At 41.3% G+C, this 16,944-nt stretch overlaps 1 protein-coding gene across 3 annotated transcripts in view; it reads left to right on the top strand.

The window, feature by feature from the left end:
- The window catches only part of ches1 (checkpoint suppressor 1), a 68,573-nt gene that overhangs the window by 36,316 nt on the left and 15,313 nt on the right, over positions 1-16,944 (top strand). For all 3 annotated transcript variants that reach the window (XM_034899844.1, XM_034899843.1, XM_034899845.1), the window contains one exon: positions 10,452-10,603. In XM_034899844.1, the coding sequence (XP_034755735.1) occupies positions 10,452-10,603 (152 nt within the window). The remainder of the gene's footprint in view (positions 1-10,451; positions 10,604-16,944) is intronic.

Here is a 16,944-nt window from a genome sequence, read left to right on the forward strand (position 1 = left end):
TTGAATTGAGCGTGCAATTACAGCGTCTGAGATCCTTTTTTTTTCCATTATGTTACATTATGTTTTACTCCTTGCTCGCTGTGAAAAAGAGGTAGTTTTTTTTGCCTAAGTGGAAGGTCAAGTTATCGTTGTGAGTGATAGATGAAGAGACGTACAGTAGACACACACGGGGGGGGGGGGGGGGGGGGGGGGGGGGGGGGGGCGGAAGGCGGAAGCAGGGAGACATGGCTTATTGTGAACGCACCACATCATATTTCCATCCATTTACAGAGGTGGAGATTAATATGACAGTGGCCTATTTGTTCCAGTGACTGTATTTCTGGGTCATATCCAGGCAGATGACAAGATAGGAACTAGTTTAGAATAAGCGTGCTGCTCCGTGGTGTGTGTGTGTGTGTGTGTGTGTAACCTTGGGAGAGAGCGTGAGAGAGTGTGTGTCCCGTGGTTGCCATGGGTTTGTTTACTAACAGGATTCTTCACTGTGCTGAATGACATGTCTTTAATGACAAGTGTTGTTGCCCTCAGACTTCTGGATCAGTGCTAAAGATCAGTGTTGTAACAGCACAGCACAGAGCACACACACACAGCCCAGAGCACACACACACACAGTGATATATTTCTCATAGCCTCTTATGAAATCACAGCAGAGAGAAAAGGCAGTTTTGGTAATCTAAGACACTATGAAGTCTCTTGGGGTTGCACTTCAGTGTATCACCTCTAACTTAACCTGGCCCTGCTCAGATGAGAGGCGTGCTTGATTCTTTTGCATTTTAACTCAGAGCATTAGAAAGTGGAGCATCCGGAGCGAGCTTAGATTCGTCTGCCTGTGGTGCCTTTTTGACGCTCATTTATCGGCAGGTCGCTGCCACTGATGCATCTGCAAGAGTGAGCATCATGTTACTGTGTTTTCTCTAAAATCACAAGCACCCGGTGCGTCTTACGGTTTTCTCATTGTATTGATTTAAAATATGCATGTGGCAGAACACTTGCATACATATACAAAGACTCAACCTTTAAACCAAGACACTGACAGTGTATTAGGAAGTAGGCTTGTGAGTATTTGACTCATTAAAGGAACACGTCGACTTATTGGGACTTTAGCTAATTCACTGTATCCCCCAGAGTTAGACGAGTCCATACATACCCTTCTCATCTCCGTGCGTGCTATAACTCTGCCTGACACCCCCAGCGTTAGCTTAGCCTAGCAAAGATCCTGCAGGTAACTGGTTCCAACTAGCTACTGCTCCCAATAAGAGACAAAATAACGCCAACATGTTCCTATTTACATGTTGGGATTTGTATAATCACAAAGTGTACAAATAACAAGGTCACATGAGACACAGCCATCTTCTAACCGCATACTAACTGGGAACTATATTCTCAGAACGGCGAAGCACTGGTACTTCTGCTACTTGGGCGGAGTGAGTACATAGATAGTTAAACATACAGAACAGACAGAACAGAAAAGGAAAGAAGGGAAGGAGAGGTCGCCACTCTATCAACGTGCAATTACTGACAGCGCTTAACTGTTTTTTTGTTTTATTTACTTTGTTTTTATTCATGCTTATTTATGCTATTGTTATTATTTTTTATACTTTTTTTTCTATACTGTATTTTTTATACCTACTTATTCTCTACATTAATGTCTTGTAAGCTACTGGAAATTCAATTTCCCAAAAGGAGCACTAAAGAGAAGTCTAAGTCAGAGAAGGAGTGATTAGTGCAACACTGAAAGCACACTCACTTCCCTCAACAAAACCAATGTGAAAAGCTAGCTAAAAGCAAACAACACTGGTGATCATGGTTCAGGAATTGACAGAGGATTTGTACTTGGTATCAAACCAAGATCTAGAAAATATAGTTTTGAGCCAGAATACACAGACGAGGAGTTATACATTTTGGAAGCCGATAGACCAAATGCCGAACAGACTGAGGTCGAGGGGAGAATTAGCACAATCACGAACACTGGTGGTGTAAATGTGGAATCCAATTAATTTGCAAGGTAAAGGCTACAGTCATGAGCGTCAGCTCTAGCATCGCTCATTTTATTCTGGGGTGCGTTTGTGACCACACAGCAACATTACAGGGGACATATGCAGCCCCAGAACAACAGCAATAGTAGTGACCACCTTATTCATGTAATAGTGTTACTAATGTTACCACTGTTACAGTAATTAGTCCTCTGAAACCATAACGGAACAGTCTGTACTATCGACGGGATGGCCGCATCCAATTCCATATAATAATCCTCAGTGAAATGCTCTGAGCACACACAGTGGTTCTTGAAGGTGGCTACAGGTGTATTTGGATCCATATCCAGAGCAGGTGTCCATAGATTCAGCCAGTCAGAGTTTTTGGTTGGAATTCTACGAAACATTATGTGATTACCTGGACTCCCCTGTTTATTGTTGCAGCTTTCTACAATACAGCGAACCCCTATGATTAAAAACTATGCTTTTAGTATCTAGTTATTGTTGACTCTATTACTCCAACTCTTAACAAACTCTAGGTGAATTCTCTGCTCCGTGACCGGGCTGCTCAGGTGCTGCGAGCAAATCACTCCGCCCAAGTAGTACCAGTGCTTCGCCTTTCTGAGAATATAGTTCCCAGTTAGAATAGGGTTAGAAGATCGCTGTGTCTCATGTGACCTTGTTATTTGTACACCCTGTGACTATACAGATCACAACATGTCAATAGGGGGGGGATACCAATAAGTCGGCGTGTTCCTTTAAGGGACTAGCACTCTGCCTCATAACAATACTACTCCACTGATCTCTACTGCTGCATGGCCTCACCTCTGCGACTTTCCCCAACTACTCGGTACACATAAAAATGGCTGCCACTCTGACCATTTTGCTACGTGGATTTGAATGGGATTAACCTTTCTATCCATTCCACATTTCCCCTTAGTCCTAGGGGACATTTTTAGCATCCTTGAACTCGTTGTTTTGGGTTTTACAGCCAGCCACTGTACTGTACTCTCACCGTTGTCATCAACCCTATTTTCAGCCACAACAGGGAGATTTGGTTTTAGAGAAACCACTATGATACGCTATGCACTTCCTGCCCAGCATCAAACAGCAGGCAGAGACAGTTAGAAACTAGTTGGTGAACATTAGGGCTGCACAGTATACAGATTTTCTTTCATCATCATCTCAAACTATTAACTGGCGCAATACACATATCGCGAAAGACTGCGACATATCGAGAAAGACACTTTTTTGTTAGTGTTGCCTTTTTTATTCAATTTTATGTTCACTTTGTTCAATAAGAGAATGATGGAAATGATTTTGATGAATTCGCTTTAAATTCAACAAACAGTTGTATTTTAGCAGAATAGGGGAAAAGCAGCAGAAATGTTTACACTTCAGTGTCTGCTTATTTATGGCCGGTTACCGTTATCGCGATATACAACGCAATGCAATCACATATCATATCATATCATACCATGTCATATCAAATCGTGCAGCCCTAGTGAACATAGTGAAGTATTAAGAAGCTCATGAGCCAAACATTTCCTCTAAGAGAAAAAACTCTCAACAAATGTTGCATTGGGTCTGCTGGATGTATACAGCCAATTGTTTGCTAACATATTAGCCATATCAACTTTATAAGACGTTCATACTTCAATGTTCTGCTAACAGCTTGCTCTGTTGTTTTCAAGTGGCCTGAAAACCAGTTAATACTGCTTTAATAAGCTATTGAAAAATACAGCTGGCTTTTTTCCCAATCTTTTTATTATCATTGTGTTTGTTTCTGTCATTGTGAGTCATGGGTATGAGGACAAGCCTTGTCATCACATAGCGTTTGTTCAGTGTTGCCTAAGGGAAGCCATTCAAACATCTGTAAGAGCGCTTACTTGGTCGCGTCTGCGGAGAACTTTCACGGATGTGAAAATGATGCCACCACGACAAGCTCAGGGAGGACAGAAACCCAAAGGACCTCACTGAAATTAATTGCTATGTGACAGCATTTCATGTGCTTTGGGAGCTGCTTACATTGGACTGGGTCCAGTTTGTGCCTCTCTTGTGTTTTTACTTAATCAGTGTTTTTCCTCTTACATTTAGGACTTTTGCATTTGTGATGGTTTTCCAGCCACAGATTGAAGATTGTGAGTTTTAAACTGCATGGTGAACCTGTTGGAACATATTTTTTCATACCAGTGGGTTCAAGTCTTAGGGGAATCTGAAAGTGTCTCCCAGTTTTTTTTTTTCTTTGTGGAAAACACAGACTTATATCTGTGACTGGATTGTAATAGCCAATGCAAAAGTAAAAAAAATGTTTAAATACACAGAGAAGCACAAACTTGTACAAACTGTACAATACTTTTTTTTCCCCTCGGGGAGATAGTTTGAAGTTGAAAAATTACGATATCGCAGAATATCACAAAATGTTTAATAATGTTGTGTTGTGATAATTCTTGCTCTGAGGGGAATTACTGGAATTGTTGTCTTTGTAAGTTACAGAGTGTGGTCTAGACCCACTCTATCTGTAAAGTGGCTTGTTATGATTTGACACCATAAAAATAAATTAAATAATATCGTAATGTGGGGCCTCTGGCGATTCTGACCTCTAATATTACCCCGCGCTAATTTTCCATGTAATGTCAAAATATTCCTGGCAAAATGTAGCTTCTTTGTTGTCAAACGGCCTTGAACGAGAACAGACGTTCATGGTCTGTATCACGCAACTTTTTCAAAAGAAATAACCACTTCTTCCTTTACTTCTTTTCTTTCTTTCTGCCTTTTTCCTCTTCCGAAGCTCTGTGGTCCTCTCACTGTTAGAACATTACCGTCCCACTTCCGCTTCTTTTCTGAACAACAGGCCTTGCATTGTTTCTGTCCAACTGTGCTGAATATCGGGGCTCCACGATTAATCGCAATTGGGATAATGCAGAGACGTCCCAGCTTACAAATTGACCTACAATCTTTGTTTGGTACACATCTTTGCATAAAGCATTTACATTTTCATTAAATTTTAATAATATTCCATGAAAATGAGAATAATGATACAAAAATGACCGTTCCCTCCATCATATCGCAATCGCAATATCTGTCAGAATAATCAAAATTAGATATTTTCCTACTTGGTATCTGAATTGGTGGTCAAACGTGTATCTGGTCTATGCTGTAGTATATTATTAATCCTCTGTTTATCTATATGTAAAGTAAGTAATGATCCTTGTAACACAGGGGGTTAATACGGCTTAAACACTACCAGGGTTAATGCTTTTACTCCGACCAACTGTGGATGTCCATCGTAATATTATATGCAGTCATAATACTTCAGATTGTTAGTATAGGTTAAGTCATATTGCATATGACAAGGCCCTGGACAACAAAGCCTCTTATACTGATGCCTAGCGTCTTTCTCTGCACAGAGAGTAGCAGCTCTGTGCTCTCTGTGCTTCATACATCATTTTTTAATCTCATTTCATTGCTGAGTTGAAAAACTAAATTTACTTTCTCCTCTCATAATAGCCAATATGAACAGTTTAAATGGTTTCTCTACAGTATACGGATGCCATTGTTAATTATGATAGAACTATTTAAAGCTGTAGTTTCTGTGGTGGGAGGCATAACAGCTGTTATTGAAGACTTAAAGGAGTTTTTTCTTGTTTATCACCGACTCACATCAAAAGAAAAAGCCCCAAGCCCATTGGTTCCTACTGGAGATGTAAATCTGTAAATATATATATATATATATATATATATATATATATATATATATATATGCAGTATATGAGGATACAAATATAAAGTTTCATGCACCGTTAGTTCTCTGCAAACATTTCCGAACAGGAGGACATTTTTTGTTGGGGGGGGGACTATTTTCAGCTGTGGATTAATACACATTTGGTGCTCTAGTGAGTATTTACAGCAGCATGACGGCGTGTGTGTCAGTGACTGTAGAATAAACTATGGCGGCTGTGTTCATTGCAATAAAGCAACGTGTCAATCAGCGCAACAGTGGCTCGATGTGTTTTTAATAGTTGTCGAGCAACAACGGAGCTCTGTGGCACAGAGGAATGAATTATATCAGGCTCCGGGCTCACGGGCAATACTTGTTATTAGCATTAATGTGTTGTTGGTTCGGTCTTTTTATGGGATTTGTTGACAGAAAGAAAAATAAAGAATGTGGTCGGACTTCCGTTAGACAGTTAGCTTAGCACGAAGACTGAAAACACAAGAAAACATCTAAAAATAGACCAATCTGAAGCACTAATTAAGTTCACTAACTAACCCATGTGTTTGTTTACGTCCTCTGTTCAATATGAAATGCAAGTACATAGTAATGTTTTATTTAAACCCCCATGAAACCACAACTTGTGAGCTTTAGAGAAGTCTGTAGTTGGATGTTGTTACCCTTGGACAGAGCCGTGTTTCCCCCTGCTTTTAGCCTTTATGCTAAGCTTATCTTCCTTGCAGTAGCTTTATATTAAGCCTACAAACATGAGAGAGGTATGTTATCAATCTTATCTCATCTAACTTCCCAGCAAGACCGCGAACAAGCATATTTCCCAAAATGTCAACGTTGCTTTAACCCCGTTATGTACTGTATGTGAGTAAGTATAGATTAAATGTAGTAACCCCCCCCCCTACACACACACACACACACACACACACACACACAAATGTACAGACTAAATAGATGTGGGATGGTATGATCAGTGTAGTATCCTTTCTAAGTATTATCTTCTATGCATTTCTGTGGATTTGGATATCTAAAATGAATTGTCCTTTAAATAACGAGACACTCTTTATGAGTGACAGTTAAATGCAAAAAGATTATAGTGCAGATAGGTATGCAGTAGCAGTAGTATAGTGTTACTAGTGGGGTCAGTGGCAGCAGGACTTTTTAATATCTCCCATTTCCAAGGGAAACCAGCCCCCACAGCTTATATAACACAGGAAACAGATGTTGGCAACACACAATCATCTCTCTCTCTCTCTCCCTCTCTCTCTCTCTCTCTCTCTCTCTCTCTCTCTCTCTCTCTTATCTCCTCTTTCTTCCCCTTTTGTCTTTTACTCATACCGTCCCGTGTCTGGGGCAAGTTACCGTACAGTCTGTTTTCTCCATCATGAAAATATCTATCTGTCTATTTCTCAGTATTGTGCTTTATAACACAGAGGTGCTGCTTTCTTAATTACAACTACCCCAAACTGGTGTAGTGGCACAGATACATATCATTAAATCCATTTCTTTTTAGTGTAATGTTTCTTAAACTTGCATTTTGAAGTCTAATGCAGTGCCAGTTTCACACTGTATGAGATATTTCTCAAAGCAGGCGTTAACATTTTGAATCGTGGATTATTTGTTGTGTAATCCTGCTCTTTAGCCGCAAACGCTACAGTGATGTGACTATTTTCCAGCACACAGATGTAGCTCACATAAATATATCATCCCGAAAGTAGTCCTCCTACCAGAGAAGCAAGGCCATATGGGATCAGAGTATGGAGGGAGGGAATGATATAAATGGAGATCACAAACACAGTTTCAGGTGAAAGTCAAGACCCCGGTCTTCTATCACCTGCTTTTTAAGCTGTCAGATCCACCCATGTGGAGGCGTCCTACTTTTAAAAGTCTGTATCAGTATGTATGGCATACTGTATCAAACTTGAACCCCTCTGAAAACGTAAAGCCAATCTCTGACCCCAAAAAACCTTTGTGGTAATCGATTTCAAGACATGCTGCCTTTTTTCCCAACTTTTTGCGTTTTTTTTTCTCTCCAGAAAATGAAAAAGTCCATTTCACCTCCTCGTCGCTTCCAAGCACAGATGATGCCTGTTGCCAAGGCGACCACTATAACCCAGGTGACGGCCTCTTCCTGTGAGCTGTGCCCTGTGATTGGCCTATCAAACGGGGTGGGGGGAGTGGGGGGGTCTACAGATTGAGCCTTTTGATTGGCTGGCAGGTTGGCAGAAGCTCCGGCAGACAGAGATTCTGTAAAGAGCGTTATTTAATCGGCTTGCAAGTGGGCAGACACACACTCACACACATATATATATATATATATATATATATATATATATATATATATATATATATATACACACACACACACACACACAAACGGCTGGCGGCCTGGAGGTGCGAGGGGAAATTTGGCCCAGTGGGGGTCACCTCTGTGGGAGCGAGTTTATGTGTGTGTAATATCATGCTCTCCAGGAGAGGCGTTGCTGGCAGTAATAGAAGCACTCCCAGGAGCAGACCATGCTGGGTAATATCACACTCCCTAGGGAACTTGCCATGCACACACTCACCCCCTTCACACACACACACACACATAGCAAAACATGGTACATATGGCCCGTGTTCCACACGGCTCACATACTAATGCACAGATCCAAACGGGGGGGGCACAAATCAACAGTGCGCTCACATCCTGGTTAGCTTCTTGCATTCTTACCAGGTCAGATGGTGTCTTGACTGGTAGCACAGATTTGGAGTGCTTCACTGAGGTGACACACTGAGAGACGCAGGGTAGACACAGAAGGACGTGCCTGGTCATTGATTAGAAATGATACAGTTTGTATTAGTGCGGGGACGATATGCTGTGTTCCCGATTTGATTCTTTCACGATACATTGGGTGCTGATTCGATTTGTATTGTGTTTTTCATTAATTGTGACTCTAGAAGAACTGTGATTCGATAGTATTGAGTAATGTGAAAAACAAAAGTTAATTTCAGTTGCAAAGAAGTACATAACATGGATTTTCTGCGTTTTCTCCTCTCCATCTGTTTAGCTGGAAACAGATAGGATTTAGTTGACATTGACGGTACCGTATAAATAGAAAATATTTAATGTAATGGTAAAGGTAATTGATTGATAAAAACAGTAAATCAATAAATTGATTCTGGGGATGGGGTGCCAGCATTCCTTTCATCCCTATTGAAATATCGGAGATCGATTATTGTTTGTGGCGTGTGTTAATTGCTCCTAGGGATAATAAAGATTTCACACAAAATAAACGTAGATCATTGAAATAATAATAACATTTAAAGGCTTTCCCAGAATAAGAGTTAACTTAACTGACAAAATGTAAGGATTTTTTTGTTGAGTAATGAACAACCGGGGAGATGTAGAGTAAATCTTTGTCTCTGATTGGCTATGCTTCCTCATAACAAACGTGATCAATCAAAGTGTCTAAGTGCTTTTCTTAAATGTTACTTTCACACCTTTGCTGGGACTCTTTTGCGCATTTTTTAGCTGGTGTCTCTCAGGGTCCTGCAAAAATAAATCTGGATGTTCACAAAATAATTAACATAATGTTGAAGGAAAGCCTAAAAAACACATTTTCTGCTAAACAAAATAAGGTTGTTTTTTTATGACATTGATGTAATTTGGCTTTCATTTCTCATGAATTACTGAATAATTTAGCAGGAAAACAGCAACATGGCTTCCCCAGAAATAGTGTCCTCTATAAATCTTTCATAGGGACTATGTTTTTAAGTAGAAAGTAGTAAACTGTTGACGTTGAGACCGATGTGGTTACCCAGAGTATCAGGGACGTTTCTGAAAAAAAACAATAATTTTTGAAAACTAGAAAATACATCTAACGTTGCTCAAGCAAATGCAACCAAAAGGAAGTGCATAGGAAGACATCACCGGAGATAAGCGATTCTTCTTGGGATTTTTCTCATCTGCTTCAATACAAAATGCTCTTCAGGTTTGAGAATCTGTCTCCAATTAATGCTCACACGCACGGCTCTGGCATGTCTGACATTTCCCTCTTAATAGATTCCTCGCGGAATTTGCAGAAATCAGAAGCCCGCAGCCATGACATCTCCCCACCCTGTAGGCTGTACCTGTGTCACATCCCAGAGCACTACAAAGTGATCCGAACACGAGGCAGGACGGCTTTAATTTTATATTTACTTTGCTCTCCTTCCCCCTTCCTCCTGCCGTACACAAACTCCAGATTTTTGCCACGTTTAGATGACAAGGCAGATGAAAGCGCGGAGAAGGCGGTGAGAGACAGAGACAGGGAACGTATTTCCATAGTGGCCCGTCTGAGATCCCTCCCTTCTCTATAATCTATAGGCTGGTTTCACTCAGATTGGGAGCTGCTTCATTAGGTGAGGGGAAAGCTGCTTTGATCTAAAAATACACACCATCATTGCCTCCGGAGTCGAAAAAGTTAAAGAGTTTTTCCTGCGTCTTAATCAGGAAAAAAAAGCCTCCAGAATAAAAATTTTTTCCCGAGGAGAGGCAGAGGATCAGGATGTATTAATTCCTATTCCGCCGAGTGTTATCTTCCTCGGGATATCATAGCTGTGCGTTACAGGTGGTTTGATAAAGAATCCGGCACAGGGTCTGGACTTTGAGCTTGTGTTTGGGCTTTGGACTTGTTGGCTCACATCAGTGTGCCAGGCTGTGTTTGTGATGTGCTTTGAGGGGCCCCGTAGCACTCCCAATAACATCTCCCTCTCATCTTTCTTTCTTTCAGAGCATAGGCAAAGGCTCTCTGTGGTCCATAGATCCGGAGTATAGGCACAACCTGATCCAGGCGCTGAAGAAGACGCCGTACCATCCCTACTCGCCCGGGCTGGCCACGCCCTCCACCTCTCCACCCATCCTGCCTCAGACATTTCACCAGAGGTAAGTCGCATTAACTGCTGATGCAGATGTTAAGGTCATACTTAATAAGTACCTGGAATATAAGTACCCAGAACAATTTTGAGGGAACTAGAACAGCAATCTTAAACAAGGGGTCTGGGACACCTACGGGGTCCTCAGAGTTACTGCAGGGGGGCCACACAATTATTATTTTTTTGAACGTTTTTTCTAAATTTTAAATGTCTTAAAATGAATCCAACATACAGAATTATTGCTTAGTAGCTTAGTATTGTAACCCATTTTTTTGAAGGGGTCCCATAGGCAGCCTTACACGTTATTGTAGGCCAAGTTTTATATGCAACCTAATTTTATACAATTCATGTAGTAGGGGTCTTTGCTCTGTCTCTCATTCAGCTAAGGGGTCCTTGGCTTAAAAAATGTTGATTTAAAAGGTTCCTTTAGCCCATTGTTGTGAAGACCCATGAAGATGAGGCTAATTAGTCTCCTGACTTATAGGGTTAGGGTAACATTCCCATTTTTATCGCTACCGGCACCCAACAGTATCTTTTTTTTGGTAGGCAACTTTCCATCTGTCATAACAAAAGAATTATTTCAGTTGTAAAAATAATTCCAAACCTATTTATCCTATTTACTTAGTCCATCCATCCATTTTCATCCGCTTATCCGGTATCGGGTCGCAGGGGCAGCAGCTCCAGTAGGGGACCCCAAACTTCCCTTTCCCGAGCCATATATATATTTACTTAGTATAAAAAGAAATTTTATACTAAAAATATAAAATAAATCAAATAAAATCCCTCCGTCTCTCCTCCCAAACTACAACCTAATAAATCAAATAATTTCTTACTCACTGTAACTTTTTTCCTTGTGTTTGTATATTCTATTCATTGGCAATTTCTCCGTTTGATTTAGCTTGAATCGGTCCTCTGTAGTACCGACGTAATTCGGTCGGCGCCCAGACAGAGTGCGGTACCCAACCCTACTGATGTATAAAGTAACATGACAGGGCGAGGGCTGCTGATGGTCAGCAGGGGCAACATCCTCCGCAGCCTGCAGTTCACTGTGTCCGCCCGTTTAATGTAAAAAAAAACACTCAATAGACCCAAAATACCTTTTGTTCAACTGTGCTTTAGATCTTAACTACTAATAGAAACAAGTTTCTCTCATTCTCAGCACTACCATGCTCTTTCTTTCTCTATCTCCCCTGCCAGAGACAGGCGTCTAGTGTGGTAGCTCGTCTGACGTCTATCTTTCTGTCTTTTTTGGATGTGAGTCGTACAGAAGGGCCACATTGAGTGAGTTTTAAAGTTTTTTTAGTTTTAGTTTAGGTGAAGCCCAAAGCAAAGCCTAAATTTACTTTTAGTGTTGTCCAACGCAGAGAAATATTCTCCCCTTGTCTTACAATGGACATAAATGGATGTCAGAGTACTTCCTTGTTTTATGGATGAAACGGTTGGCGAGTTGGAGCAGCTGTGTGTGTGTGTATGTGACCATGTTGTCACCCATGCAAATGAGACTTTGATGAGACTTTGCCAGAGATATATGGAAAAGGCAGCGTTAGATGGCAATTTAGGGCCATTGATTATGCAGGTTTGTGCAGTGAAGAGAGTTTTGGAACACTTGTCTCAAGTCTCGCAGAAAAAAGAACAAGAAGTTTAGAATACAAAAATTTTGGGAAACAAAAAAGTTTGATAAACAATGATTTAAGCCCAAAAATCGATTTCAGTTCAATCAAAATTCTTATAATTCTGAGATCGATCTATGCATGTTTGCTTTTTCTCACTGAATATATGTACATATGCACAACATGTTTTGAATAGTGAATGAATAGTGTTGTTTACTTGTGGAATTTTTTGAATTTGTGTTCTGAGGATAAATTCTGAGAAATGTCATACTGTATATGGGTATTTATCTGATCTAAGTGAATGGTGCCGTGGTGGCCTCAAGGTTAAAGAAGTGAGCGTGTGACGGGGAGGTCGTCGGTTCAGGCCCCAGACCGACAGGATAAAAATCTGGGTTGGTAAAAAAGTGAAAGAGCAGCGCTTGTCTCTCCCTCGTGCGCTGAGGTGCCCTTGAGCAAGGCCCTTAGCCAGTGGCCCGCAGATCAGACTGTACCGAGCCGCTTCCAGGTATGAATGTGTAACTGTCTGAATGTGACAGGTTGTCGTTGCAAATGAAAGTTGCTTCTCAATTGATTTACCTGGATAAATAAAGGTTAAAAAATAAAATAGAAATCAATTCCTTTCAAGACAGGCCTTTGTCAATAAGAATTTAATCTCATGGAGAAATCCAGTCTTTAGGTTTTAAGCAACTTTTCTTCACTATTATCTGATTTATTTGCTTTGAAGACTAAAACCATTACTTGAAGAAATAATGGATACATGGATCGATAATAATAGATAATCGCTAGTTACAGCCCTAAGGCACATAACATAAAACATATATATATATATATATATATTCTCTCCATCTTTCTTTCTCTTTCTCCCTCCCACCTGGCCCCAGGCATTATATTGCTGACCCGCCCCATCCTTTCCTTAAATCTTTTTGCACGCTGTTATCATGCAGCAACACTTCCATGCCTCCTCATATCTCCTTCCCCCTCAGGCACATCACAGGTGAAAGCACCTTTTCTCTTTCCGCATGTTCACTTGTTCACTCCCTCGCCTTATCCCTAGCACATCCTATCTATCCCCCTGTTTTGCCTTTCCTCCGGCTCCTAACACTCCTCCGTTCCGTTCCACTCCTCTCCTCTCACTCTCTTTTCTCTTCTTTTAATGTCCCACACACCCTCCCGCTCATCCTCAGGCATGCATTACAACTGGTGGGGCACCCAGTACTCTGTCTTCTTTATTTATCCCCGCTGTGATTTATTCCCTCTCTCTCTCCACCCTTTTTACTCTCTCTTCACCACTTTATCATTCAATTAAATCCTCCTTTGTCTACATTCACTTCATTCTTCCCCCCATACCCACACCTCTCCACAGCATCCACCTGCGTTGTTTTCTCCACATTCCCTCTCCTTTCCTCTGCCCTCCATCCTCTGGGTTTCCGGCTCTTCTGACCATCCCTATGGATGTGTCAGCAAGAGGTACTATTACTTGTCTTTTTTTTTTCCTTTCTTCCACTTGCTCTCTTTCTCCCTCTATGTTTCTCTCACTCACTCTCCCTCTGCATACCCCACCACCACCACCACCACCACACCCCGATCCCTAGTTGATCCGGGCAGGTTGGCTTGCAGAGCCAGCGGACTGTGTAAGACAGAATAATTGGTTCACCATAAAATGTAAAAGTGTCATTTTGAACAATGAGGTATGGGGAAGTGGAACAAATTGGAGGCCAGATTCGGAACATGAGGAGGAAGGGGAGGCGGGGTGTAGTGAGGAGAGGTTGGAGTATGGGGGAGAGACGGGAGGTTGTTCATTTGCATTGTGACACCCAGTGGTAAATAAGCGAGTAAGTGAGGAGAGCCAATTTCTTCGTTTGAGGGGCCCTTGTGATGTTGTACCTGAAGAGTGTGTGTGTGTGTGTGTGTGTGTGTGTGTGTGTGTGTGTGTGTGTGTGTGTGTGTGTTGTGTGTGTGTGTGTGTGTGTGTGTGTTCAGCCATTAGGGCTCTACTAGCAATTGTTTTTGACAATTACATTCTCCATTAATTGGCTAAAATAGGGAAAATGTACATCACATTTTCTCAAGGTCAAAAGATTTTTTTTTCTCCGACAAAGGTCCCACTGCAGACATTCAGTTTATTGAAAACTGTTTACTATAACTTTAACAAAACCTAAACTGTGTGTTCCCTATGATTAAATAGCAAGTCTCTGTGAGCTGACTTTTTTTATATCATCCTTAAATTACTGGAAACCAGCGGCTGCCTGGAAAAGTCAAATGGAAATCATTTTAAGATTTTATGGTGTGCTGTTGAAATTGGCCAGCAGCAACGTGAAGCATGCTCACAGCATGTACAGTATACGCACAATTTGTTTCTAATGGGCTAAAACATGAACACCACTTGTATGGTCCTTTAAACTCTCCAGCAACACAGTGGTCTATAACCCCACACTTTCCAAAGACATTAAAGGTGCTGTAGGTACGATTGTGGAGATCCAGGACTTACATCGACAACTTCTCAGTCCCTCCCCCCTTCCGCTAAGGCCCAAAACAATCTCCTAAGCCCCTCCCCCCCCCCCCCCACAAAGGAGAGCTGTGCACGATAGAGGAGCCAGATCTTTTTTTTAAATAACCTGCTTCGTGTAGTTCTACTCAGACATAGGGTCAGTTTCAGCAAATATGACAGAAAGTTAGTTTCTATAAGGCTTACCTACTGCACCTTTAAGCATGTCAGGCTGACTTATTAAAATGTGTAAATGATTATGCACGAGAAATCTGTAATAATTCCATTTCATGTATAGGCGCAGTAAAAAAAAAAACATTTGTCTTAGGTTAACAGTATTTCACATAATATTTTCTAGATTATTTTTGAGGTATTTTAGGCCTTTAATTGATAGGACACCTGATAAGACATGAAACAGGAGACAGGAAGTAGTTCATGTAAAGTAAGCAGTGTGAATATACAGTTTTTCTAACTTTAAAGCCACTTTAAAGTGGTAAATATATGTTGAAATCAATGGGACAGTTATTATCACCCTTTAAAGTTCTATGTTAATAACTTGGCACAGTAGGACAATTTCCGGCCATAAGTTCACAATTTGCAACTGTTATACCTTTAATGACAGACAATAAACAAATGTGCATTTCCTGAAGCTCGCAGATCACAGTGGATCAACATGTACGCGAGGCGTGGCGCGAAAGTTCATTCCTGACCTCGTCAACAGTGATTTAACAAGAAAAGCCAACCCTGAGCTTTCAGCTGTATCACTTCACCACAGTTCATAGTTGTTATGGATCTGTCCACATGCACATTTCATTTCTTTTAAAACATTTAGCAAAACACAAGAAGACTCCATCCTCTGATGAAAACCATGGGCTACAGTTGAAAACCCTGGAAAAAAGAAAGCTAGGAAGGGGAATGCTTTGTCAAAGTGTTTTTTTTATTATTATTTGTTATTTCTGTTCATTATCAATGAAAACTTGTGAGAACAAGCAACTTAGGTAACATTAGTGATCTGTTATCCACAACACCGTTTAGAATTCAGACAGATTTTACTCTAAAGAAGTCACATATAACGTTTAGGTTAGGGTTATTATAAGTTAGAGATAGCATAGTCAGAAAAATATCAAAATTAATTAATGTAATAAAACAAAGGTACAGTCTATGTTAGAATATGGAGTAGTCCTTTATACATATCTTGGAATACATTGGGTCCAATCAATATAACACAATATCTTGGTCAAGAGCACTCACTCTCAAGAATATTATTTTATGTAGTGCAATGACGGTGAATGGTTACACAGCGTATCTATTATGTTAAGGTCAAGAACTGTCTCAAGATGTTCTACACAACTCAAGGAGTGGAAGATGAACAAGAAGAATGAGAAGGTATATATAGAGAGAGAGATAGAGAAAAGAGATGGAGAAAAAGACTAGCCGAGAAGGCAGGGAGGGAAGAGAGGGAGAGCCTTGATGCTTCTTTGTCCTCTACTCTTTGTCGCTCACACCTCTTTGGTTTTTCATGGACCATAATAACTCACACTGCTCCAGCGACCCCCACCTGCAGTTGGCTTCAGTGTGTGTGCCCACGTGTGTGAATGGATGCCTGTGTATCTGCAGAGTGTGTGTGTGTGTGTGTGTGTGTGTGAGTGAGAGTGTGAGTGTGTGTGTGCAGGGGGGGTGTGTATGTATAATATGGATGCATTTCCAAATAGGTGGATGTGGAGTTGTCTTACATATATAAGGGAGGGATTGTGTGTGTGGGGTGGGGAGAGAGAGAGAGAGAGAGAGAGAGCTTGCTGGGTAGGAGGTCAGCTCCATGGTGCATTCCTTCACACCCCATCAGCATCTGGATGAGAGGAGGAGGAGCAGGGGAGGATGGAATGGATGGAAGAAGGAAAGGGTGTCTCAAGGGGGTTGCAGAGGAGTTCTCTCTCTCTCCCCCCCCCTCCATCTCTCCCTCTCTTTCTTTCTCTCTCACCTTGCCTCTCTCCTCCCTGGTAGAAAAATGAGATGAGGGCAGATGTTGGAATGGAGGGAGGTGGGGGGTGTTGCAGAACAGGGGTCTGCCACAAGTTTTGCGCTTCGCCCACCACATTAAATGCACAGGGTTGCCTTGGCAACGGGAATGCCGCCATGGCAACACATGTAGTATAAGGCAGGCAGGTGCTGTCGCACTGTGAAGCCATTTGTTGAGAGAGAGAGAGAGAGAGAGAGAGAGCTCAGGGATGGGTAGAGAAACAGAGAGAGAGTGAGGAG

The sequence above is a fragment of the Etheostoma cragini genome, chromosome 18, assembly GCF_013103735.1.
Source record: "Etheostoma cragini isolate CJK2018 chromosome 18, CSU_Ecrag_1.0, whole genome shotgun sequence".
NCBI lineage: Eukaryota > Metazoa > Chordata > Actinopteri > Perciformes > Percidae > Etheostoma > Etheostoma cragini.